Here is a 27,973-nt window from a genome sequence, read left to right on the forward strand (position 1 = left end):
TCTGTTTAACTGTTTTGGGATTTTTGTTTGTTTATTTTTAACTGCTTCCATCTTATTAAAGGAGTCTAATAGTAATAACAAACAGAGTATCTAAATCCAATAGCAGAGGATTTGGGACAGCATTAATTAATATATACCATCTTCAGGAAGGGAAAAATAATTCAGAAAAAATAAGGCGGGGTCTAACAGTTTGGTTATTGATTCTGTTGTGTGGGTAGAATTTATTTCTTAATGTTAAGCTTGAAGTGGGGACAGTTGCACCCAGACTGCTCTCCAGCCTGGGCTGTTGGGGCCCCAGAGCCTGCTCCTTGCAGGCTGGGCTCGCATCCTGTATGCAGGGAGCGCTGAGCACGCAGGACTGCCCACAGCTCTTTTCACACTGTTTTATCAACCATTTTGTGGTTTCTTTGAGATCTGGTGTTTCTGTGACTTATGATAATTCAGATATTGTTTCCAGACTGTGTCATTGTGTCCTAATTAAATGCTGAAAGACGTTCATGTTTCCATGGCGTTTGTTCTGTTAAAAGCTGGGCTGGGAAGCCGTTACTTGGTATCTGATGGCAATAACTCAACATGAATCTGTCTTCATTTCAAGAAAGGTCTGATTGTGAAATGTGATCTGAGCACAGAGGAGAGCAGGGAAGTCCTGCGGAGCATGGTGAACCAGCGGCTACTTCATTGCTTCCTCACTCGGTTTGTTTTAATGCTTCATTGTCAAAGCCCTTTCTTTTAACCTTGGTCTCTGGGTCTCCAGAGAAAGAGGATGTAGAATATAAAACCTCCAAAAAGTAGGGACAGAATTTTCTCCTTCAGAACTAGAGTGAAATGGAAGTGGGCAAGTGGTGTACAGCTTTTGGTTTGGTTTGATTTGGTTTGGGTTTTGCTGTGCAGTTCCAGGTTAGGTTAACCATGTCGATGAATTCTGGTCAATGTTCTTTGGATTTATCTTACTTGTTTTCCAGTAATCCTTGTAGAGCTGAGAGCAGCCCATGTCAAAAAGCTCTTCTAAAACATTCAGGTTTGGAAAAATGTATTTGCCTAACTAGTTTTTAATTCTTCCAGGGAGATCTTCTACTGAGAGCACCTAAATAGTACCACGTGGCTGTGTAAATTCTGATTTTACGTGAGAGCCCTCTGATCATATGAAACTTCAGACTGAAGGAGAGAAGGATTCAAAACCAACATATACTTCTCTCTTCTTGTTTCCGGCCCTTTTAAAAGCTATGCTCTCTTGTGGTTCCTAAAAAACGTATACTGTATTAGAAATCTCACTGAAACATTTTCACTAAAAAATATATTGGAGGTTTAGTGTGCAACTTCACCTGAATTTCCCTTCTTTACACACAAATTAAATTTAAACATTAAGTATTTTCTGTGTTGAAATGAATGCGGTGCCTGGAACCCAGCGGAGGCTGGTACTTTCTGCTGGGCAAAATCTTCTAACGCTGAGACATCAAAACCCTTTATCAGTTCTGTGTCTTTGACAGATAACTTTGTAGACTTTTTGTTAGGTGCAATTTGATGAAGTCCAGGAAAGTAAGTTAGCTGTAATGAAACTTTCCACAGTGCATTTTGTACTGGGCAGTACCTTTATGTGTCAGTATTTTACCCAGGTTGAAGTGGGTTTGCAACCATGTCTAAGCATCAGTTACCATTCCTTCCTTCCTTCGTGTGTTTCCCAATTCATATTTGATCCAACTTTATTTGATTCAACTGAGGTGTATGATTTCTCTATTATTAGAGATAGAACTAGGGCATCTAAATTGCCACTCCTTCACATCTTGTGAAAGTGCTGTTATATGGAAAAGAAAAAAAAAAAAGTCAGTACCATGCTTATCTTTAGAAAGAAGGGAAGAGGTTTATGTCTCTCATGTGATGCTTACAGCTTTTTACTGGGTCAGGATTTGAGACTGGAAGCCCTGCTGAAGTGCTGCCTCAACCCTGTCATTTTCTTAAAAGATGAAATGAACTAGACCAGTGTTTTGTCAGTGGTTTTTTTTTTGTTTTCCCCTCACTTCTCTTTCATGGGCTTGTAGTTTTGTCCAGAAAACAGATGACTTTGGAGCACCAATTTAGATGCTCCATGCGGTTTCTCAATGAATCACGATCATCTGTGCCTGGGGATTAGGCTGCTGCCAGGATTCAGACTCCCAATGAGTTGCTGACAGAAAAGTCTCTTGGGCTTTTAAAAGTCACTACCCCTGGCTTGGAAATTCATGAACTGCAAATTGCCGGAGGCTTGGAGAATGTCATTAAGTTTTCTTCACTCATGCCCAGCAATCTGTTGCTGGTTGTAGTCAGAGGGACAATAGTGGGCTAGATAAATATTTAACGTTACCTCCTATCACCTTTCCTAAGCTCTTAACTTTGAGGTGTTAACCCTATGTCTAATCCTATGGAAAGAACAGTCCCTGAAGGGTGCAGGCAGTGGTGGGAGGATGGAGGGACGCTGCCACGAAGCCAGGGGCAGCTGTAAACCACCTGCGGGGCTGATGTCAGGTGTGGAGAGAGCATCACGTTATCTCCTGATAACATGTTGAAGATCCAGGAGTACATCATCTCAGACGTTCCTCCTACTGGTGTGGCTGTGCGAAGGGGATATACCTGAGTGATTTTTATTACTTCATTGTTCTCATCAGTTTAGTCTAAATAACTATTTTGGTCATTCTATTTTATGCACTTGAGAACGCATATGTTGATGTTGTGATCACATTAATGGAGGGTTATTTAATGGTTGATTAATTGGGAGCTTGCTAGGAATCAGACGTGCAGAGCAGATGGTTGTTGCTGCCGAAGCAAAGCAGTCGGTTTGGCTGGAGGCGTCCCCACGTCCTGTGCTGGCTGCGAGCGATGGGCCGCATGTCGGCGTCCCGCACCGCCGCTGCGGGGTGCTGGGCAGGCCCCCGAGCTCACAGCTGTGTCTGTACACACCGGATGGCAACGAGGCAGCCCCTTCCCAACCTAACAAGCGAGGTGGGTGGATGTGCTTTCTTGGTGCCTCTTCAGGGCTCGGTAGAGGCCCCATTCAAGAGTGGTGTCTGTGGGTGAGGTAACTGTCATCCTGGCTGATGTCAAGGTGCATCCGAGCTCTACAGAGTCTGCTTTTTGCTGTGTAGGAGAGGCGTTTGGCTGGCTCACAGTGCTAAATGGCTTCCTTCTGGGGCAGGTGCCCCCAGTGCCTCAGACCAGTGTGGTGGAGTCTGAGCTCCTTTGACCTTCTTAGATTCGTGACCGAGTGCGGGGAGGTTAATGACAAATGCGAAGGTGGAGCACTCTGTTCTCTTCTTATCGTTAGTCTCTCTTATTGGACACTTTTATGGCATTCCTCAGCTCATTTTACATTCCTGGCTGTTAGTCCTTGCCTGCTAAACTTCCACCACAGTCATAAAACTTAGTAAGCCACATATCCTGGATGAATATTTGGTCCACATATCATTTCTGTTTTGCTGAGAACTTTGACATGTTAATGAACACAAATGACAACTCTGATGTTGAATGCTTTTTCAAAATTTACCTGCCCTTTATCCCTTACTGTCTTCATAGTATGCAATGTCACAAGTATTTCTTCTGGGAAACCTCTCTTAATTCCATTACTCCATCCGGAGTTGTGCTAGTGCAACTAGCTGAACGGTGAGCCAGATCAAAGGATCAGCCAACATTAAAATGCCATGGTAAAAAAGTCCACGAGCAGTGGGGGCAGATCCCTGCAGACTGTTCAAACAGCACAAACGGAGGGGAGGCACAGGTGTAAGGACCGAAGGGCAGTTTAAACCACTTTTGCTGCTGAAATATTTATGATTTAATTCCCTCTATTGTAGACCTTTTACTTTCAGAGGAATCAGCTGCCATTTCTTTCTCCTGTTGTTGGAGGATGAGGAAATGAATTTCAACTCTCAAGTCATCTTCCTTTCTGTGATTTCTTAACAGCTTTTACTTTTTATATTTTTTTAAGCTCTGCCTATGGAACATTTGTGTCTATTTTTATTTCTTCTTATCACTAGTGTAAAAAAAAAAAAAAAAAAAAGGAAAGCATTATTTGGATGTTTGAAAATACAAGATGAAAGGTTTGAGCTTTTTCTATCTCTAACACTAAACTGTGTTAAAGTAGCATGAACCCTAGGCAGGAGGAATTGAGCATTATAGGTGAAATAGATTGCCGATTGCCACTGAAGGTCGAGGTGGCTAGCTCTAGGTACTTGTCCTGGTTTCAGTTAGAACAGAATTAATTTTCTTCCTAGTAGCTGGTGGAATGCTGTGTTTTGGCTTAGGATGAGAAGAGTGCTGATAACACCCCGATGTTTTAATTGTTGCAGAGCAGTGCTTATACCAAGCCAAGGACACCTCAGACTTTTGCTCTGTCCTGCCAACAGGCAGGCTGGGGGTGCAGTAAGAACTGGGAGGGGACAGACCCAGGACAGGTGACCCAAACTAGCCAAAGGGGTATTCCATAGCATCTGACGTCAGGCTAAACAATACATAGGGGTGGCTAGCCAGGGGGAGGGGGCCGGACTGCTCGGGGTTAAGCTGGGCATCGGTCAGCGGGTGGTGAGCAATTGCATTGTGCATCACTTGTTTGTACATATAATTATTAGTAGTACTATTATCATCATTGTATTATTATTATTATTATTATTATTATTATTATTATTATTATTATTATTATTATTATTATTTTCCTGTCTTATTAAACTGTCTTTATCTCAACTCACGGGCTTCACTTTCCATTTCTCTCCCCCGTCCCAGAGAGGGAGGGGGGAGGGTGAGCGAACGGCTGCGTGGTGTTTAGCTGCCAGCCGGGTTAAACCACGACAGTACTGTACTTGTGGGGTGGGTTGAACATCTAAGTGTGGAATTACAATACTTTACCATGTTGTTCATTCATGGGTTCTTGATTTTTACTAAATACATAAAGCCATGCTGCTTTATTACTGCCTTGAGAAACTACACATGATTAAATGTTTTGATATTTCGTAGTTGGATTTCAGTTTTTATTAATTGAAGAAATGAAAGATTACATTAGGAGAACACTAATACAAAGAGATTGCTGTTTCGTCTTTGGTAAATGTGAATTTCTCAATATGAGACAGATAATCTCTTTAGGTTTGAGGTTAAATCTTTACATTTTCTTTGGTTTGCTTTTTTGTATTTACCTGCAACTATTCTGCAACCTCCACCATGCATGGCATGTATTACTGCCGAAAAACAGAATTTCTAATTTAAAAAAAAATGACTAAAGTGCCTGCAAGAAGCTACTTTTCTGAGTACTGAAATTAACTCAGACACTGCTATCACCAGATGTGTGCGTGTTTATCTGTAGTGGAAGCAGTGTGAATCAGACTGCCCTATGGATTTTGGAGTCTTGGAGGTTGGCAGTGGTATAGATTCCTGTTGCTGTAATAAATGGAAAGTACTACTAGAGAGCTTTAGGGTTTAACTGGGGAGTTGTTTCACTGCAGCATGAACAAATTATATATTTCTATAGGTCAGTGAATTAATAGCTTTTTTATTTGAAATCAGATTCCTGGTTTTTCTGTGATATGAATATTGTGTTCATGGCATGAAAATGCAGCTGCAGTAGAAACCGTTATTTTGTGTGACAGCGAGGAATGCAATAAAAGAGCTTTTAGGTTGGGACTAATGCATTCACAGCTCTGGGAATGTGGAGAATGGGAAGATGTTATTGTAGATAAGCGTGAAAATTTTTGTGAAGACTTTGTGCTAACTTTCTTCATTGTCAACTCTAATCAGTGCACTTAGCCATCATGATCTTCAAAGAAAATACACAACTGCATATATTATAGTGGTATGGCTATAGCACTATACACTTAATACAGTTCATCAGGAGGTGAGCGGCAGGTGTTCACATATGGAAAACTGTTCTTTTAGGTCCTGCTTTGCTGCTCACAAGTGATAACATCAAACAGCGACTTGGTTCTGCTGCCCTGGATAGGTACGTGCCTTCTTCATTGTTTATGGAAGAAATGTATTAAGATGGTCTTACATCTTAAAGACGGTCTGTGCTGGTCTTACAAATATACAGTGTTTAAGAATAAGATCCTGTGTTTTAACATATATTATGCTACATATATGTAATCAAGCATATTTGATGATCAGGGTGTTTGAGACAATAATATTTCAAGACTACTTCGTTCAAATGCGTGTTTTGCTTTTTTCCCCATAGTTACTTTCTCACTTGTGCAATTGGAAAAGCTGAATTAGTCCAAGTGGGTATCATGTAGTCCTTAGGGAAGTCATGGAAGCCCTACTGAAGTTAGGCAGCACTGCACCTTCTTTTCTCTGTGCGCATATCTAATGGTATAAATAATGGAGAAATAAAAATGCATGAGCCTGGAAATGAGGGTGGATGAGATAAGTGTTTTGAATTTAGATTGGACGAGCAAGAGATGAAAGTTTCTGACGCCCTTCAAATTTTGTGCTTGACGTATAAGATTTCTCTCCACTCCGGCAGGAGCTATGCCATAAAACAATTTTTGTTGTTGTTGTTCTTTTCTGTCCCCAGTATCCATGAATATCGACTAACGAGTTGGCTGGGACAACAGGAGGATATTCACCGTATTGTACTCTACCAGTCAGACAGCACTCTTACTCCATGGACGCAACGCTGCATCAGGCAGGCTGACTGCATCTTAATAGTAGGACTGGGAGATCAGGAGCCTACCGTTGGAGAGGTGTGGAAATAACTTCTTCCCGTATTAACAGTGCAGATCAAAGAAGGTCGTTTCACACAAGTGAATTTGGGGGGATTTGATACCCACTGAAGCACAGATAATGAAATGTTCATGAGAAATATGTTATAGTTACAAGAATAATTAAACGAGGATTCTCAGAGATGGCAAGCTTTATGTAAAAGTATTTCCAGATAAGTTCCAAAGAATCATTTAGGTCAGAGGTAAATCAAAAGCTTTAAAGCAATATGTCAGTCACGTTTCTTTGCAGGATCTCCAGATAAGCAGATAAAGTCTCTTCTTGGTTGGATTTCATGGTGTGTGTATGTATGTAGAAAAAAAATAGATAAAAAATCTGTTGTACAAATAATTTAATGTATTTTGTTACAGACTGTAAGCCTTTTTTTCCCCCCTATTACCTATTTTTAGCTTTGGTATTTTACTACCAGAGTTTGTTGACCAGGCATATAAATTCTACAATAATTGGAAAAGTGGGTTTATTAAGATTGTGAAGTGCAGAGTATGACCTCCAAAGAGCCAGGGACCGTTAACCATCTGCAGCATTCTCGTGCGTCGTTTCGTGTTGGTTCTTTATGTCTGCATGTGGGAGGCAGGAAGCATGGTAATGTCAAGTCACCGTCAGTTGCCTAAAACAAGAAAATAAGGAAGGCAAGTAGGAAAAAGCGGTCTGATTGGAAGTGGGGGGGAAAAAAGCAAAATATGCTGAACATTTGTAGGCTTAAGTATGGCACGAGAAGCAACCTCATTCAGCATGAACAGCATGCATCTGTGCTGTGCATTTAATGGTTTATGTTTTAGGTAAAAAGTGTTCATTTTTAAGCATTCAAATTTGAAACCTTGTCTAGTTTTAGAGTTCTCTTTGCTGTGTAAATCCACTAAATCAATCTTGTTTGAGTTTCTTAGTGTGCATAGAGGTTTGCAGATTAAGTTATGGGGTCAGAAATATATTTGCATGTGTATTCCCCAATACAATATTGTATTAAAGCGATAATGGAGCAGTAACAACCTGATGCCCAAATTCCTTTGATGTGTATAATTTGCTGTAGCTGGAGAGGATGCTGGAGAACACAGCGGTCCGAGCCCAGAAGCAACTCATCTTGCTGCACAAAGAAGATGGACCCCTGCCTTCCCGAACTGTGGAATGGCTCAATATGAGGAGCTGGTGTTCTGCTCATCTTCATCTCCACTGTCCCCGCAGGGTCTTTTCCAAAAGAAGCCTACCAAAGCTGGTAAGAGATAAAGCAATTTACTATAGGAAACAGAAATAAGGGGCTCATACCATCCTGACGGTTTCATGATTGTCTATTTGATATACTAAATGTTGAGTCAAGGTCACATCAATCAGTAGAAGTATCCTCATTGGCAGGATCCCTGTGCTTGAGAATATAATGCTAAAGCAGAAATGGTGTTTACTGGTGACTAAATCCTTGGTTAAGAAAGAGAAATATATCCACAGAAAATACTGTACGACTCTGAAATTCTCCCAGCTAATATAAAAGTATGGGAGATGTAATTGATCACTGGAACTGTTTAGATATTTCACACAACAATAGGGTTAATGAACTACAGCTATCCACTTTTTAACAGTAGGTTGTTAACGTAGGCTCTAACCTGCCTTTGAAATGATCATCATCTTATTCTCTTCTACAGATAGAGATGTATGAACGCGTATTCCAGAAACCACCAGACCGCCACTCTGACTTCTCTCGCCTGGCTCGTGTTCTGACTGGAAATGCAATCGCCGTGGTCCTTGGGGGCGGAGGAGCCAGGTAGGTCCAAGGACCTTCTCTGGTGTCTACTGCCAGAGGTCCCAGCCTATTGGTATGCACCCTGTGGCTTATCCTGGACATGTGGTTGAGTTACTGCAAGGTCCTAGAGCACCACTGTCACTGGGATGTATCTGCACAGATTCTTCAGAATAGCAGGCATTCCGTAAAATCAACACTGATTTTATTGTAAATAACATTTTGGGGAGACACTGAGGAGATGCTTTTGTTATGCAAACATAACTGTGTGGATTTGTGTTTGGATTTCTGCAGAAGGAACACGAGTGTTTATAATGACTTGAGCCCTCTCATAAGTTGGGCTTAATATCAGGAGATGACCAGGACAGTAAATGTGACTCTTCTTTCTTTTGTTTGCCTGCACTATGGATTTTTTCCCACTAGATTCTTACACTAGAAAATGTCTCTCAATATTTCAAAGGCCCCCAAAGTACAGACAGCAAGAGGAATTATGCCCTGTATCATAAAATCATAGAATTGCTTGGGTTGAAAGGGACCTTACAGATCATATAACTCCAACCCCCCTGCCATAGTCAGGGATGTCACCCATTAGATCAGGTTGGCCAAGGCCCCATCCAGCCTTGCCTTGAACACCTACGGGGATGGGGCATCCACAGCTTCTCTGGGCAACTAGTTCCAGTGCCTCACTACCCTTAGGCTGCAGAATTTCTTCCTAATGTCTAATCTAAATTTATCCTCTTTTATTTTAAGACCGTTCTCCCTTGTCCCATCATTATCTACCTGAGTAAAGAGTCTTTCTCCATCCTTTTTATATGACACCTGTAAGTATTGAAAGACCGCAATGAGGTTTCCCTGGAGCCTTCTCTTCTCCAGGCTGAACATCCCCAGCTCTCTTCTCCTTTCTTCATAGGAGAGGTGCTCCTCTAATCATTATTGTAGTCCTCCTCTGGACTCATTGTAACAGGTCCACATCTTTCTTGTCTGGGAGCCCCAAACCTGGACACAGTGCCTGGACAGAGGTGGGGCCTCATGAGTAGGGGGGGGGCAATCCCTTGACCTGCTGGTCACACCTCTTTTGATGCAGCCCAGGACACACACATAATGGGAGAATGTACTCTTTGTGATCACCTGAAACCCCCAAGTACCTTTACACTTCTGACAGCCTTACTTTTCAAAAAATAAATAAATAAATATTTTTGCAGGTGCAAAGGCAAGATGTGTGCTGAACGCTCCTATTAGAATTCCAACTGAATTCTAAGTGAGCTTTGGAAATAGATTATTACCTATGTTTTTCTTTGTAGTTCCTTTTTTACTTTGACAGTTTTCTGTTGAGACAAACATAGAATTCAGTAGCCCTTTTTCTCAAGAAAGCACCATCTTCATTATCTTCATCGCCATGTTCTTGAAGCCCTTCTATGAAACAGTGCTTTGAAATACCTCTCATTTATATTTATATATTTATATATATAAATAAGCATGTAGACCATCTATTTAAATCCATGGAATTATTACATTTTTGTCTTTGGGCCAGTGCATTCTCATCCTTTGAGGGGAGTATTCACTACAGCAAAGGTTAGAACTCATTTGTGACAGCTTGTTCTGATTAGTCACTTGATGCTGAGAGAGCCAGCGCTTTGGCTGTTTCTTTGAGCGTCTGTAAAGATGCCTTTATCGTGCTTGCTTTCAGTTTCCTCACCTAAGATGATTGCAGTGTTTCATTTCTGAGATAAGTATTATCCTGTGGAGACACAAAGTAAAGCAGAGAAAGGGAGCTTGTACTTAATCTGGGTATCTCAGGAGATTTCTGATCAACTGATGTAAAGCACTTGGTTCCTTGGTTTTTTGTTTTGTTTTGTTACAAGCTATCTGATATCTCTCTTTACTGAAGCCTGTGTCATGCTAAAATATGTACACTTCTGTATTTCTGGCAGCACATTTTGCTCATTCCCTTCCTTTCTTCCTTCTGTAAACACTGCTGTAATTTTTACCAAACAATTTATTTTTTTTGTCTTACTTAATAATTGCAAGCTACCACCTGCTGGTTTTCAAGAGCAGAGATAAGAAAGAGCAGGCTTATTAGAGCCTGTTTGTTGGTCCTGTGCATCTTCCTCCACAAATCCAAACCACTGCACAGCTACTGTGTTGTGTATAGGTTTTCTGGATGCTCGCCACCCATTCGGCAACGTGACCACGTCTCATTAGCCATTAATTTGCCCATCTATGTGTTTGTGCAATATGGAAGACTTTAGGAGGATTAAATAGCAGAACAGCGTGTAAATATGATACCTCCTTCTTTCTCTGAAACCCTGTTTATATCGTGGTCCCTAATGCTTTTACCAGAACATGGATGGTGGGAGCATTGTGTTTTCAACGGAAAGGTACTTGTGTGCTATTTCTGTAACTGAATTGTTGTCCAAATTGTGGGTGGATGAAAGATGAGGATTTTTTAAAATCGTTTTCAAAGTGAGAGTATAGTTAATATCCTGGGGAAGGGACAAGGTTATTCTGAGCTCTGTAAAAAATCTGTAGCTTTGCAGGTCAAAGTAAGTTCTTAGGTCCCCGTCTCTAGTAACAAGGAGACTTTGAGAGACTGTATACTATGATCATCCTGCAATTAAAGCCTATTCTGTATTAAAAACGTCATGATGAGTGGCCACACAGGCTATTGATAGTTAGTCTAGCCTTTGGTTAATACCCTACGTGAAGTAACCTCTTATCTTGTTCTAGAAGCATGAATCATATTGGTCTCAAAAAAGAGGGAACTGTGAGTTACAGGGTGCTGGCTGATGGTTATTTCTGTTAAAGGTATTGTGTTCTGTGACTAGTAATATTTATTTAGTTGTTATTTCTGGCATGTTTGTCTGGCTTCACTGTGATAGTTCAGGAGGTTTTACTGGAGCAGCTTCCTAGTAATTATCTTTGTGGTTTGTCATGACAGAAGGCGCATAGGAACTACGGGTTTTCTTTCTCCTGTAAGCTTAAAAATATAACAAATCAAAGTGATACAGTTCTGGAATTATAGTATTTTTGCTTTAGTCAAGTGCTAACTTAATTTGAGTTAGAAGCATCGAGGAGTTTGAAGGAAGACACAGGGATCTGAGTTTAGAAAAATAATACCCTTGAAACGTAGTTGCAAGAATAGTGACACATCGAACCCTGCAATAGAGGCACGAACCACCCATAAATCATTCTCAAGAGTTTTAGTCATCCCACGTACAGCCCACCCTTTCTTGCATTTTCTATAGTTGTCTCAGCAAAGCCCTTTCAAAACTAAAATTTATGGAGGGTAAATAATTAATAAAGAAGTATCTGGGAATCCCTAGGGCTTTGGAAAAAAAACACTTGGTTGTGATGTTTCAGAGGACTGACTGAAACAAAATTGTGATGACAAGCGTTGTTGTTGATTATAATGGTATCATTCTAGGAGTGAATTTACTCCAGTTCCACATGGGCATATTAGGAAAATACAAAGCATTAGATGTATTTGTTTGGGGATTTTGATAAGAAGCTGTATTTCTAGTAACACGATATAAATACATGATGTGCATAAGATATGTTTATTGAGAGGGAAAGAGCTAAAAGAAGTTAGCTGCCTTTTTTGGATGTGCTGGCTGAAGTAAGGCCTAGTAATCAGCTGTGTGTTCGTGCCAGGCAGGCACATGGTGCTGGTGACCTTTACCAACCAGGACTCGTGGAGTCTGCACGTCCTGCTGCTGGCTGTGGCTCTGCAGCACTCTGTGCCTCTCCGCTGTGCCTCTCCATTCTCCTCTGCCCTTTCAGGCAGAGCATTTCAGCCTCCCCCGAGGAACTGCTGCTGAAGCATATTTGTAGGTATTTCATCAGGACATCTTTTCTTTTCTCCTCTTCCCATTTACTTTTCTTCTCAGACTTATCATTTTGCCTCAGCTCTTGATATGTCAAGTATTTTTTCCCCACTGCTTGTTCTTGCTGACCCTAAGGCTTTGACTCATTCATGCCTTTTCATTTGAGGCACTTGGCCTGTTTAATCAACTTTTTCTTTCTTTCTGCCTTTTGTTCTTTATTTTCAGGGCTGGCCTTCTGGAAGGGTAGGATAAAAGTAGCAGCTTAGGAGAAGCACATTATGCCTTTCTTGTTATGGACTTGTTTGTGTCTGATGAACCTACTTGTTGCCTTGTCTGTCTGTGTCCCTGAAGTCTGCACTAGGTGCAAGGTGCTCAGACCCCAAGGTTTCAGAGAAGTCCAGATGTGCTGGTACATCTACCACCTGGTAATTTATTGGCTGCTACTTTGAGTCTGGGAACCCTGAGCTGTGCTGAGCCTGACTTAAAGCCTGGCTTTGTCTTCCGATTCAGTGGCTTTACCCAGTGATAAAAGATTGGAAGAGCGCCTGAGAGGCAGATCTCATAATCATTCTGCTCTTAAGAGATCATGGCTGCCTTTCACTCCCTCGCTGCTTGACTCCAAGATCCCTGACTCTAAAAAGAATAAAATAAGGAAGCTTTGCTGTCTATGCATTCACTACCTTTGGCAGCAACTCCAGTTCAGTCAGAACTGCAAGTTCTTTAGCAACTGAGATCTGTTCTGGACTGTCATATTTTGCTCCAATAACCCACAAAAGTAGACAGAAGCATGTCCATTCCCTGCGAACAAGGAAGGCTGAACAAAAAATGTCTAAGCTTAGTGGGTCTTGTTGGGTGTAATAAAAGTGAAGGCTCCCAGGTGAGGACCCAGGTTTGCACCCCATGGGGCAGAGCGGGCTGGCCAGTAGTGCAGTGGTGGAGCTGCCAGGCTATCCCCCAGCCATCAGGGTGAGGTGACGTGGCTGTGTACGTGGTGGAGCTGGAATCTGAGGTGGAAGTGATGTTCCAAGAGCAAAGTCCAGCCCTCAGGGTGAACAGTTTGCTCACAAGACACAGACAACCCTCTTTCCATCCAATAACTTCCTTTCCTGTGGTGCAGGTGATAGCAGCATTGTGGTTATGAAACCCTGATGTTCAATTTCAGACAATAAGAATCTTCAGGGGAGACCGCTTGAAATTTTATGATGCAGGTGCTTTGGATTCAGTTCCAGCAGTTAAGGAAGATTAATTCTTATTCCTCAGCAAACACAGTTAACTAATGATAGGAGGCGCTTTACTCGTATCAGTGGAAGGAGCGTGTCTGTGGGGAAATCGACTAAATACCACCACGGCAGAGGTACAGTACTTGAAATGGAGATGTGAGCTCATGAGATTGATTACTGTGCCTCAAATACAAGGTAGTAACTGGAAGCCTGAAGAGAGTTGCCTTTTTAAAACTGTTAAGCTTGACCACAAGCACCCAGATGATGTGTTGTTAAAAGAATGTGTGTTTGAGGAGTGATGGGGGTAGAGGGAAGGAATTTGCTGCCTGAATTCAGTAGCTGCTGCCAGAGGCAGCACTGAAAATACAGTTTTAAAGAGCATAGAGCAGCGTTTTTTCCCATGGGCTCCTAAACATAGCCCATATAATGGTTACAGAAGGGATGAAAGAAAATCACAGGAGCATTTCCTGGATTCTTGATGTTCCTTGTGTACGTCAGAACACAGTAAATACTTTTCAATTCATTTTTTGGGTTCAAAACTTTACATAGAGTGAGCCTAATGTCGGGCACCCCTAGGTATAAGGGATGGTGATCTGAGAAACCCAAACATGCTGGGATTACTGCTCCCGTCTGCTGCAGAATACAAGTCCTGTTCATCTTAATTTGCTTAAGCATGTCTTCTCTATGCTTCCATTCCTACCTAGGTCCACTCACCCTCTTTTTTTTTTCTTTTTTAATCCCCCTCCTTGATGTGTCTGTTTTCCCTTTCTGACATGTCCAAGACCTGAACCAGTTTCTTTGCGTCCTTTCATCCGCTGTCATTTGTGCTTGTTTGCTCTACATCTGCCCTTTTTTCCTCTCCCAGTCTTTGATTTCAAATCCTCTCTCAGAAGAGCTATTGCACACAAAAGAAGAGGTTTGTCAACTGTTTCTGCCATGCTAGCACATATCCTTATTTTTCAACTTAACAGAAATGCACGCAGCTTTGGAATAATTCTCCTTGGTTCATGCAGTGTGCTTCAGGACTGCACTGCATTTTGCAAACAGACTATAGGTAACACTGCTTAAAATTGTTCTCGGTGGTTTGTAATGGGGCACAGATATCCCCTTTGTTTGTTATCTGTCTCACACTGCTTAAAAATTATAGTAAGCAGAGGGCTGACAGCTTGAAAAATGTGTAAAAATTATATCATGATTCTTGACAATATTCAAAAACATATCCTAATAAACAACAATAGATTTGATGTAAATTCCTGATAAAAGAATTTGTTCTTTATTTTGACCTTGTTGAGAATGGTTCCAAAAAGCACCGACAGCCTCTTTGGTGCTCACGGCATCATGAATTACTGCAGCTACTGAGGGCTCAGTCACTGAAGCAAGGGACGAGCAGTCAGGATTTCACCTTGTGCTTTGTTTCAGCTCCTTTAGCTCCACTGGGCAAATGGCTTAAACACTTGTGGTGTTCTGTAAAATGAGGCTGTTACCAGCTCAGCTTTGGCATCTGTGCAGGTCAACCTTTATAAAATGCTCTGAAGCACTTACATATTAAAGAAGCATAAGCTATTACCACTATGAAATTTGGGGGGTTTTAGGAGAGTGGTGTTCCCACTAAATGTACTTGGATTTATGCTCTTATCTCAGTGAGCTGAATGTGTCTGGGGGATTTTTTTGGAACTTGATATCCAGCCCCATTACTGTGATTAAGTTAACTCTTTATTCCAGTGGGCAGTGGTTTAGGAGTAACCAGGCTGTTGGTAATCCTCTTTGTGTTGTCTGGCTGCAGCGCCAAGATACACTCAACATGTCTGCAAGGGCTGCTGAGATTTGGGAGCACCCTTGCCTGTCTTGAGCAGCAAAGAGACCTGCAGTCCTGAGGTAATTCTGGGCAGAGCCCGCTCAGGTGCCCATCCCTGCAGGGTGCTCGCAGAGGTGCTGTGGAAGAGAGGCTCTGAAGTAAAGAGAGAGGCTCCTTGAATCACCGCTTCTGAAACTGTGTCTGTAGGATGTGCCAGGTCCAAATCAGTTTGTGTGTGTTTGTTTTGGTCTCCTGGTGTCCTGGAAAAGTTAATTGCTGGGCATGTGCAGAGCTAGTGTGGATCCAGCACTGTCCTCAAGTCAGCCAGCCAGCTTGGTGGCACGACAGCCGTGCTGGGCTCTGTGCAGCTTTGGCTGAGATCTGTCTCCAGCGTGGTCTCAGCAGTCCTGTACAGAGTCCCTCTGGCACAGGTCGGGTGCTTCTGCACTCAATTCTCACAGCATTTCCTAATTCCTACATAGGCAAGGTAAGAGTGAGGGGCTTTTTTCCAGTTGTGTTTTTGCTTTTCCTTTCCCCTTGATGCAGTCAGGCAGTATCCATGAAATCCATGTTTCATTTCAGATTACTTGCTGGAAATACTGAGATAATGTGTAGGGAATCAGCTTTTTTTTTTTTTTTTTTTTTTTTTTTTTTTTTTTTTATCACAAGCCTTGAAGAATGTGCACCGTTAGAAGGATCCCATTCCTCTTCCTGGTGCTACTGCTAAACGAAACTGCATTTTCCAAGTTTCTTTCATATTTCTTCTTTCTACTTTTTTAAAGAAAGATTAAAACTACAGTCCAGCATTTGCAGCCTGTTAGTGGCCAGTAACTGTTTATGAAGCAAGATTTTTACAGTATAGAAGTGTCAAAATGTTGTGAAAAAGGCTGACTCTGCTTTGTGTCATGAAAAGAGCTGAATGCCTGAAATATCCTTCCACCCGTTCCCTTTCTTCCAAGTAATCCCTTTGTATACCAAGCCAAATCTCAGCCTTCTGACATTTACAAGGGCAGGAAGTTAGCAGCTTCGAGGTTAATCCTTGTGCCCTTTGCATTTGTCAGCCTGCAGCTCTTGCCCTCCTTCAGACACACTTAGCTTACTGCTGTGGTGGATGTGTTTCTGTGGAAGGGAAGCTATTTGATGACCTGTAATATGCTTGTGTGTCTAGTTAGATATCTGTATCTCAGCAGGCAGTAAAGATGTGATTTTTCTTTACTATATCCCTCATTTTAAGCTCAGATAAATATATGAGGGCTTCAGAGCTTGTGATTACTCATAACGGTTTTTGGAGAAATGACCTGGTGCCCTGTATGTTTGTGCATTTGTAACATGTAGAGCATCCATTGCCATGTACAAATAAACTGGACCCAAAAATGAAGACTGAATTCCAGTGTCAGCCATGCAATTAGGCTCCTGGAGTCCCAGCATTTTTCAAACAGCAGATTTGATTTCAGGGGGATAGCCAGGAGCCGAAGTAGCAGTGAAGAATCTAAACTCTAAAGATAAAATTTTATCTTGGTCTAGGTTTTACTTCTGGTGCTGTTTCTTAAGTCTGAAGGAGAATGATATGGAGTAGAGGATCTTTCTTGGAAACGAAGATGATAACTTACGTTTGGACACCTAAGTTGAGTCTGACCCAGATCAGCCCTAGAGCATATTTTTTGAACAAACAAAATCGAAGTCCTAAAAATAAAGTGGTGGGATCTGAGTATTTGCTTTTGCTCAGGAAAACCTCTTGAGACGTGGTTGTGAACTCGCACTGAAGGCTTCAGACTTTGTGTGCAGATGGTCGATAACACACTGCAGCATAATTGCTCCTAAGAGGCTTTGCTTTGATTTCTTTGGGGATGGTGCACCTCGTGTATTGCTGAGTGCTCGGCCATGTGGTTTATGCATCAGTTACAAATTCTGTCTTAAAGTGCAGTTGGCTTACACATGGGCAGAGCCGCGTGGCTGTGATCAGATTTGAATGCTAATTGCTCAGTGAGTTGTGCAATGCTTGGGTCATCACGTGCACATAAAAGCTGTGTTCATGTGGCTTGGCACCCACGTAATGTTCTTCCCATCTGAAGCACCTATGTAATTGCTCGTTTGCTCCCATTTGCCATGGAGGTAAAGGATTGTAATGGCTTCTATTAAATCCTCCAAGCAGCAGAAACTGAGGAGCCATCTACTTCAAGGTTATGACTGGGGAGAAAAAAAAAAAAAATAATAATTCCAGGTGGTTTATTTAGACTGTCCTGTCCTGACCTCCAGTCTTCAACCCACCAAGCTCATTAATTTCTAGCAGTGCTTTGATATACAGATGAAATTAAGCAAGCAGATGGAGGTGTGGTTTTTCTCTCATTACTGGTTTTGTATCTGTGTGATCTGAAACAACCGTGTGCTGTGTTACAAAGCTGCAAGTGGAAGAAATCCTCTTTGAGAGAGCTCTTTCCATGTAGCAGCCTTAACAGTCTGTTGCCAATCGATGGCCTTTCAGGAGGATAAAGCCCTAGGATTGCTGTGATTTTAGGAATCTGTGTAACCTTATCCGGGCAACTGAGCTTTTCCCGTTAAGAAAGGACGCTGGAGAAGTTGAGTAAAACCACTCTTAAAAGCACAGCAGTTTTAAGAATTTGTCTGTGCCTGGTGCTGTACTTCCAAATGCTCAGTACAAAGGGTTGGGCAGCTCTTGTGCTGGTTTGTCCTGGCCTCTCCTCTCCCTCCCCTGCAGTGCTCTGCCGGTGCCTCTCGGGTCCCTGGATCTTTCCCTGCCATGCTGCAGCTCCCAGGCGCATGCTCAGAGAGGTTGCTTTGAAATATAAATGACTGTAAGTGGTGGGGGACAGAGCAAGGAGATGTTTGTTTCCCAAATAAATGATTTTTCTTCGTACGTAATTGTATTATTTCTTGGCTCAGAAAAAGAGATGGAATTGCATTTCCCCAAGCAGGGAGTCATTTGGGACGTGTGGTTTTTTCCACGCAGCATCGCCTCGCCTCTCTCTCTCCTCTCGCCTCCTGCACCCACCTACCAGAACGTGCTACCAGCAGGTGTGATCAGAAAACACTAACACTGTTACATGATATACTTCTGTTCCGAATTTCTTTTTTTTTCCCCCTCTCCTCCAGTCCTGTGGCTTAGTCACGCTTTCACATCCCAGGGCTAAGTAACCTTACAGCCCCTCCGGAAGGTCTGAGCAACTTCTGCTCGTTTCCTTGTGTGTCAGGCACAAATGTGTTTAAAGTTTGTTCTGACTTTGTTATACAGAGTGCAAACAAGGTCAGGAGTAAAAGGAAACTTTATTTGAATTCTCTCCTGAGAAGGTCATTTCAGTGGGGTTCTGATAAACAGGAGGTGCTTTTCCTGACAAGCATGCGTGCTTAGTGCTGAGTGTGCAGGAGCATTAAGATTAATTTGCAATCCTTATAATATGGCAAAGGGAAAGTGGTTCCTTATCTCAGAATTAAGTAGACAGTGGGAATCTGAGAGTAAAGCTAAATGGGAGGATGAAACAAGGCTGTTGCTAATGGCAGGGAAGATGGGAGGAATTGAGGTCTCTGGATCAATATGCCTGTAACTGGGGATGGTTTTAAAATCATCAAAGCTTCCTTCAAGGCAGCTGCTGGGAAGGATCGTGGCGGTAGGCGGATGTTGGGATGAGAACCAGATAATGAGGGGTTATTCTCTCTAGCTTAGAAATGGGGCTTAATTCTTAAACATTGTCCTGAACAGAAACTTCCTCATAAGTGTGTGAGTAGTACAGTAGGAAGAGAAATGGCTCTGGTTTCTGCCACCTCTTTGAGCTGAAAGCTCCATCACTGTAATTCTGGTAAATTTATGATACTGGGAAGCCCCATGGTCAGGAAACCTAGGAAATAGCGTTATTGGAAAGGTACAAGTATGATTAGATTTCAGGGCCTTCTTTGTATGTGGTTTGCAGCTTGCAGAAGACTGGAGGTGCCGAATTAGGGATAATTCTGCTCCCATGCAGCATGTGGAAGACATGCTTGACTTCTCAGTCCTCAACTGTGCCACTTAACACGGTGATCAACAACAAAACATATTAAAAAAAAACAAACACATTTGTTTCATGCAAAGAGCAAACTTCTCTATCTTAGACATTCATCTGTGCTCTAACAACTGCTCATGAAACGCTTTGGATCAAGGCTGTTACAGTAAGGACAAACTGTTCTTATTTTTATATCTTCGCTTCTTCAGGAGTTTTAAGGTTATGAGGGAGACTTAATTCAGGTTTGTTAGGTTATAGCACAGCTTAGTGTAGTCTCTTTGGCAATTTTCCTGGTTTTCTACCTACTTTGCTACTTAATTACCCCAGGAAGTTGATGGAGCAAGCTGTGTATCCCACCTCAGAGGATCTGTGGTTAGAGAAACAGTAGAGCTCTGCAGCAGCAGTGACCTTAATTCTGCTTTTTCACCAAAAGAAATAGCATCTCTTCAGTGCACTCAGAGATGTCTCCTTCATCCCAATGAGTCTATTAGGAGAAGAGAGAGGTGCTGTGGAGGCTGGGCACCTGAGCTGTGTTTTCCTCTTTCTTTAACCACAGTGGAGGCATGATCAGTCTGCAGCCTTGCAACTCCCATAGTCATGGTCAGAAAACTGTGTCCCCAGTGTGCTCACAGCATCGTGTTTATTCTTCCTGACACTGATGGGCAACAGCCTTTTGATACATTAAATGTGGTTTGTGGGGAAAATATTGGTGTACTGTCTTTGTTCTGTATTAATTGCATTTTCTTCAGCCCTCTGACCTGAGCATGCAGGACAGCATGTATTCCTACTGACAGCTTAATCTGAAATGCCCTGCTACATTTGCTCGCTTTTTCCAGTGGGTCGTATCTAATCTGAGCTCTGGCAGGCACGTGTGGAGCAGACAGATGCACTTCTCTCAGAAGAATTTTTCTTCTATCAGCTGAGCTCTGGCCTCCGTGTATTAGAGCTGCATGCCAGTAACATTTCCCCAGGGGATGAAGGCACGGGCTTGTTTCAGGAGCAGGAATTTTCCTGCCAGACCTGCCAGAAAGACTGTGCTCTCTGACTGCTGGGCTATCTTGCTTGAGGAAGCACGTCTTCGACCCCACAATTCTTCTCCCTGCTTTGTGGTTGTTTATTTATAATTATTGGTAGAAAAGAAGAAATGGTGATTGGAATTTAGGCAGTATGGCACTGCTTTTGAAGGCTTTGCAAGCATGAGTTTGGTAAGTAGTACAGTAAGCAGCACTGGAGGAGAGCTGATGCAGAAAGTAGTCCATAACTTGCCCTGCTCAGATCAGGTTGTGAGGCAGTACCAGGGGGTGAAAGCAGAACGTAGGTCTTATTTCCAGGGTCTGATTTCCAGTTCCTCCTTGAACTGGTTGGTGCCATTGCCACTCTCTCTACAAAGGGCACTGATTAACCAGTCCTGTCCTAAGGGGTGATATATGATGGAAGAGTTTTTGTTAGTATATAGACTCTGTACTTCTCCAGAGCACTGGGCAGATCTTTGGGTTCTGGTATAAATTATTTGGAAGTAGTCATCCATGTTGCTTGTCCTTGGTGCCAGGAGTCCTTGGCACCAAGGACTTGGGGACAGGCATTAATCCTGGCAGGGGAAATGCTCCATCGAGCTGCACTGGCAGGCAGCTTCAGGCAAAGGACAGCTGCATATGCAGCTCCAGCAGCATAACGTGCATCCCCTACCTGGGACGGTCCTTTACTCTTTCTAGATGGACTGCGCTGTTCCTCCTTACATTTGGAGTAAGTGATGCTCAGCTCCGGTAGCAGATTTCCCAGTCCCTCTGATCCACATGAGTGCTCTGGCATTGCTGCACACGTGCAGTACTGCCACAAGCAATCTTCTTTGTCCTGTGCATGCCAAACACTTGTATTATCACATTGCCCTAAACTAGGGCAGATCCCATGTGAAATTGTTCCTGGTGTTTCAAGAAGCAAACAATTCCTGTTTTTTCTGCCCAAGCGCCCAGACTGTTAGTGGGGACCTACCCCCTGGCTTCTTGAATTTCTTTTTCTTTTCTCTCCAGCTGTAGTATGAGGGCTGCCCACGCGGGCTGTGCGTGAGGCACCGGCGAGCTGTTAGCGGGATGCGCGCTGCCTGGCAAAGCGCCGGCCCCGGCACACAGCTTCCCTTGGCAGCACGCCCGTGTTTGCACATGCTGTGAGCTGTGAAGAAGTGGCCAAGAACAAACCAACGGCGACAAGTTGTTGAAAAGTTTTGTGTAGCATTGTTGCTGTGGGGTAGTGGGGGCCTAAAGGTGTTAAGAGGGGTAAGAACGTTTAGGAAGTCGCCTTTCAGGAGGCCGTTGGCAGGTGGAGAAATGGAGGGGGTTTGGGCATCCTTGCCTTTCCAGGGGATTTTGGTTTGCACAAATACATTTGGTCATGAAGCTATTGAGGATGCTGGAATTGGAGGAATTGACTTTGTAGTCTTGTGTAAATGAAGCATGACTTAGTCTGGCAGTCGACAGGAGATCCGTTTCAGAGCAAAAGTACTTTCATTCCCATCTTACAGGTCAGTGCCTTGGAATCAGTGTGTCTTTTGGAGATACGTAACTGTTACGTGTTAAGCTGGGAGAATCACATATTGCCACGGCACAGAGGTGATGGTTTGCCAATAGAAGCAATAAGATTTTGTTATTCATTCAAGAACATTATACAGTGAAGTAAAACAAATCCAGAGTGATCACATCAAACCCCTCCTACTTTATGGATGCACAAACGTGTGAATGAAGAAATCCCATTGTGGAAAAGATTAAAGGGAGAGAATCCAGTCTGAAGCTAGTCCTGGCCAGTTTAGAATTGCCCTCCAAGAAGGAAATACTTTATAGTAATTAACATTAATTACTTGATGTTGTAATGATCCACATGATGTAGGCATTCTCTGGAAAGCAGGTCCAATAGTGCAGGGTCTGTTCCTTAGTGAAGTATCAGTATCAGCTAGTTATAACACAGGGACAAGGCAGCAGTAAGTACCAGGCACGAAAAGCAGATTGCAAAAATAGCTGCAATCTACAAACCTATCTGGCTTCTCTGGCACAGATGGAAAAAATACAGTTCTTATGGGATGAAGCGATAGGAAAGTGGTGGAAGGAGAATTCAGAGACAAAAACTAAATGAGCCACTTTTTGCTCTTGGATTACACCAGTGCAGATCTGTCACTGAAGTCATTTACACCAGGATAATTGAGAACCTGTCTCAAAGCTTTTCAGCAGCTGGAGGGGATTTATTTGGATGGAAAGAATGCATTCGGCATAGCTTGGCCAAATGACACCTACAGTGGACTTGGCAGCTGTTAACAAGTATTTATAGGATGTAAACAGCAAGGGAAAAAAGGATGGAAATAGAGCAAACCACGGGGGAGCGGAAAAATGGGATGAAAATGGGGAAAGGAAGTTATTACAGCTGTATGGCTTAAACTGCAGAAACATCCATCTGGGTGGGATGAACTAAGTCGACATGCCTGATATTAATCGAACAAGGCATTTGAAAGTGGAGGCTGTAACTCCACACTGATAAGGGGTAGATCAGCCTCCACTGCTAATTTCTCTGCTTCTGCACTGGCTTTATCAAGGGGACAGGGGTTCCTCTCCCATTAGGGTGTCATCGCTTATAAGGCCCACCGTGCCAGTTCAGATCAAATGTTCCACCTCTGCACTCTTCTGTCTGATGGTGGCTCACAGGGCGCGCTTGAGAACTGAGCGTAGGCAGCGGTTGGCAGCTTCATTGCTTCCTGAATGTGAGGTTGCACCTAGATCTTCATGCTTAGTAGCCCCTGACAGCCCAGGGTCTCTGCTTTCCCAGCCAAACTTAAATCCATTTGTGATTTGACCTTTTTGGTATGCACTTACAGTGGGTTCCCCACTTTGTGGTACGTACGTCTGCCTGCATGTAGATTCAGTTTTTTTCATCAGACTTCCTGGTGGCCCCGGTGTCTCCTGGCGGTCGCAATCTTCCCCACTCAAGATTCGAGCCTGGCTTCTTCTCATGTGCAGTCCTTTCCATACCCTGGGCACTTTCTAGTTCTGCAGTGTTCTCTTAGCGAGACGTTGGAGTTTGTTTGCCTTTTTCAGAATGCTGATGTATTCTGGATTTATGTCCTTAGGTTTTCTGTTTTACTCTGGTTTCTTTTGTTTGTTTTTTGACTTTCCCCTGAAAACTGAGTTAATATTTTTCAGTGAACATTCAGAGCAGTTCCAAATTCAGTGTGAACACAGCTAGTTAGGAGCTCGTTGCTGTATAGGCATTGCTACTTTTGTGTTTTTTTCTTGTCCTGTCAGCCCTGAGGTTCATATGTTTTATCACTCAGCTCCATCATTGCTCTAAGATCCTTCTGCACCTCTTGAAGTTGAGAAAGTTTTTAGTTTTACTGTCCTGAAGGAATTAATATTATCCTCAAATGTTGCCTCCTCATTTACCCCTTTCTGGGTCTGTGTGCTGAACAAAATTCCTACTTTCTGATGACTGCTTGTCTTCTCTTGCTCTGTTTTCCATCTTCAAGTTAATAATTAATCTGTGCAGTGCCCCATCCCATGATCCCAGGCTGGCTGTTTCTTGAAGAATCACTGGAAAAGAATCTTACTGAAAGGTCTCTGAAATCCAGCCATCCTTGACTGCTTGAGAACAGCTCTGGTAGATTTTTGCGTTGCTATCTTAAAGCCATGTTGACCCTTGCACGTCCACTGGTTTCGTTCTTGGCTGTTCTTGTATTGCTGTCTTTCACACTGAAGTCAGACTGGGCGATCTGCGTTTCCTACGATCATCAGGGAGACTTTTTTTGAAAATTTCTACATTCATGACTGCTTTTTCTGGCATTGAATCTTGTTTAGCAATAGATTGGCAGTTCAGCTAATGCACATTCAGGTTCCTTTAGAAGGCAGCATTCATGTGTTTATGCCTTTTCAATGGCTGTTTGTCTGATAATGTCATTTTTCTTCTCTTCTTGTCACAGGGGATGCTCCCAAGTGGGAGTTATCAGAGCGCTGATTGAAGCTGGCATCCCTGTAGATATGATTGGAGGAACATCTATTGGTGCTTTTATGAGTGCCTTGTATGCCGAAGAACGCAGCTACAATCAGATGCGGATCAAAGCTAGGCAGTGGGCAATGGTAAGAATTTGAAATGTTGTATTTCTCCTCTCAGGTAGAGTGCAAGAGCTTAAACACGAGCCTTAGTAGGCAGCAATGCACAAGCAGCCATCCAAGGAAAGTGCAGCCATCTGCACTTTTGTATCTGCATGAAAAAAGGGCCCCTGCCTGGCAGAGAAGGAGTGAATTTTGAAAGCTGCTTGCTATGGTGCTGGCAGGCTGCAGGGGTGTGAGCTCCTGAGGAGTGCAAAATTTTGCTCTGTACAAACTCCTAGTCCCAGTATGAATGCAGAATGATATTGTTTAAGTGTGTTAGCCTGTGTTTATCTTATTTTTTTATGTGCTGGAATCTGTTTCCTTTCCAACTCTCAACAAATGTTTCTCTTTTGTGTAACTTTCTCTCTTTCGTTCTCACATGCTGTCATTTTTCAGTGGAACTGATTGACAGAGGTAATCCTTCTCTAAACTAAATGCAAAATGTGTAATTCACGTTGTAGCCTGGGAGTTCCAAAGTGCTGGTACTCTGCTGCTGGATAAATTTTTAACTTTAATATCTAATAGTTACAAAACCATATACTCATAGTTAAATCAAGGTTTGGAAGGTTGTTTGAAATACTGACGTCTCTGTATGAATGTGTAGGATGTTGGGGGAAAATTGTACTAGCAGCAGGTTCCACTGGTTAAATGGACTAATGGTGAACATCAGCATCATTTTTGAAGTTTGCTAGTAATAGTATGATTCCAATTTTGTATTGTTTATCTGAAAATCATGCTTTGTTGTGAAAACCACATTGTCATGTTGGCTTCCTTATTGAAAGGCAAACAATGTGGGGATTTTTCTAAACTGGATTGAGCTCTGGGTCTGCTTAGATCTTGAGTTTTAGGGGGAAATAAGAAAGAGGCCATAGTTAGTACATACACACTGCTTATCTTTCCCAGGTGTCTTCTAACCTGCCGTGGCATCAAGGTGAAATCTGCTCTGTGGTTGTCAGACACCCTCTACCCTGCAAGCTAGACAGTCCGTGGCATTAAAACGCATACTGAGGCCCATGCATGCTTGTGCTGTCATGATGAGAAGATAGCTGTGGGAGCCAGGCTGTTTCACCTCTCTGTCACTAGGAGAATGTAGATTTCATGCTTTTTATTTAAGAACTGCCTGTGCCTGGCTGGGTTGAGAAGCACCTGAAATATAAACTGTTTATGATACAGAGCAGTTCACTGAAATCAGAAAGGTGTAGGAGGCTTGAGATTAAGGATATAAAAATAACTTTACTGAAATGTATCTGAGATGCATTTAACCTTTCACTCTCTATTTCTCTCATTGGTCAAATGCTTACAGGAGAGCATCTGAGGAGGGCAAGCATTGTGGCAAGACTTCTCTGCAAGAATTTTCCTAGCCTCCAGCAGTCTGTGGCTCACTGCTGTCTATCAGTTGCACTTGTATTTAATGGTTAGATTGGAGCGATGGAATTTTCCTCTGTGCATTTGTCCAGAGGATTATCTCCTCTTGTTTAACGTGTGAGGTCTGTTCTGAAGATGTGGTGACATACAGTTAGAAATGCTGTTTTCTGGGCTTCTCAGAGAAGGGCTGCTATTGAAGCCGGTTTCGTTGTCTCCATTATTGCAGCTCTTCAACTCACCAGCCTCCTCTGGAATCACAGTTGCTTTTACCAGAAATAGTTAAAGGTGAAAGTAAGAAATTTAATCTATTGATTAACTTTTGAACACAAATCGCAAAGCTTAAAGAAGGTTTCACAAAGGAAAGGGCAGGCTTGTGCCCAGCCTTGTCTGCTCAGGCTGTTCAGGTATTTGTCCCTTGAAATCTGCAAATAAGCAGCTGGAGGAGAGGTTAATTACCGCTGTTAGAGCAAACATTTCTTGTTATTAATGAAGAATGGATTTACTTGACGTTTTTATGATTGTTCTGACAAGCTTGCCAAGTCCACATTCAAACCAGAAATTGTTCAAGGGTTTGAGGACGAAAACAGAAAAGACTGCTCTGTTTGAAGCCCTTTTCCCTGTTAACAGCACACTCTGAAGCCCAGCCCAGCAAAGTGTTTGCATTTTGAATTGAACAAAGCAATGCAAACCCTCTCTCTGAGTTCAGATCACTGCCGATGTACAAAACAGTTCATACAAAGTAGATTTTAAATCTTTTTTAACAGTGGCTATTCTGAGTTATTTTCTGTCGTGTTGCAGCAGCTGCAGGCTGAGCAAGGAGAGGGGCTCCTTTCACTAGGCACTAGCTCTGTAAAAACAGGGCAGATTTGCTTGCAACTCATAGAAAATCCATCCAAAGGGCCAGGTATGAGCAAGGCTGTTTCTCTAACTGATGAGCCGAGCAAATCAACCCCAAATTCCTGGTGTCCTGACATTACAGGACTGCTCCTCCAGAGCAGCATCCCTGGCAGCAAGGGCTGCTGCAGGAGGCGGCGGCTGTGCAAGAGACACAGAGGAGCTTGGAGGATGCTTTTGTTAAGCCAACATTATGCAAAAAGGCTCCAGCAGCGCTCCATGCTATAGAAGATGCTGAATGTGCTGCTCTAAAGCCTGTGAGCTTTTGCTGGTGAAGGTTATTGCTGAGTGCTCTTTGTGCAAAACCTCGTAGCCCAGCTTTTTTAGCCTACGGGGGTTTTGAAATATCTCTGTTGTGATGGATTAGGTAACACTGATTTTTCCTTTTTTTTCCTTTTCTTTTTTTTTTTTCTTCTTTGGAGCAGTCGAAGTAAATGCTGTTTTTTCTCCTGCAGTCATTTCTCTTCTTGGTATTTTTAGAAATTGGCATCTCTCTAGTAGTACTCTTGGGGCTGAGAGAAGGGAAATTTCTAATGGGATGTGTTTTTCTGATCTAATGAAGCAGCAAAGAAATAAATGACTTTTTTTTTTGGTTAAAATACAGAGGTGTACGAAAATCATCAGTCAGTTTAGTTGCTATATAGTGCCTCTTTATTTCTTCTGTACCTGTGTTTAACCAGCAGAACAAAAATTAATCAAAAAAAAAAACCTTTCATGTTTTCAGATAGTTGTTTTTAATTGGAGAATGAATATTTCAAAGTATAAATATTTGACGAAGAAATATTCTGTTTTTGGAGGGAATGTGACTATAGGAATCCGTAATTTAAAGCTTCCAATAACAAGAGCTGCATTAAGAATTGCTGGGTAGGCTGCTGCAGCCATTTGCTGTCTCTGATCTGAGTGTGGTTGCATGGCAGCTCAGCTGGGTCTAAGCTGGGGTTTCTGAGCTTGCAGACACAAGGTTCTGCCTCTCTAATGCTGCTCTAGTTCTTCAGCTCTGGGAGATGCTATGAACTGCCTTGGCCAAGAACTTGTGGCTTTATTCTCCTTATGCCATACTAGTTTTTGGCCAGACCAGTGCTGTGAGCTGCCTGTTGCAAGGGTAAGCCCCGCTTTGGGTCAGATCAAGCTGTATCAGTCTGGATCCTGATACTCCTCCTGAACTGTTGCATCTGCTGCTTCAAAGAAGAAAACTGTTCTCTGCTATCCTGGAGTTATGTCCAAGTCCATAACCCTTGTAGGACTCGGTGTATGCTGAGGATGCCTTGGGGATGCTGTAGGAGTGACAAATGGCTTTGGAGGAGCCTG

General features: G+C 42.6%; 1 protein-coding gene across 1 annotated transcript in view; it reads left to right on the forward strand.

Moving 5' to 3' along the window:
• Positions 1 to 27,973, forward strand: part of PNPLA7 (patatin like domain 7, lysophospholipase) — a 134,535-nt gene that overhangs the window by 74,235 nt on the left and 32,327 nt on the right. Inside the window, exons 23-27 of the mRNA XM_084299130.1 lie at positions 5,887 to 5,950; positions 6,521 to 6,689; positions 7,754 to 7,936; positions 8,358 to 8,476; positions 24,235 to 24,391. Coding sequence (XP_084155256.1) covers positions 5,887 to 5,950; positions 6,521 to 6,689; positions 7,754 to 7,936; positions 8,358 to 8,476; positions 24,235 to 24,391 — 692 coding nt within the window. The remainder of the gene's footprint in view (positions 1 to 5,886; positions 5,951 to 6,520; positions 6,690 to 7,753; positions 7,937 to 8,357; positions 8,477 to 24,234; positions 24,392 to 27,973) is intronic.

The sequence above is a fragment of the Netta rufina genome, assembly GCF_964035555.1.
Source record: "Netta rufina genome assembly, chromosome: 20".
NCBI classification, from domain to species: Eukaryota; Metazoa; Chordata; class Aves; order Anseriformes; family Anatidae; genus Netta; species Netta rufina.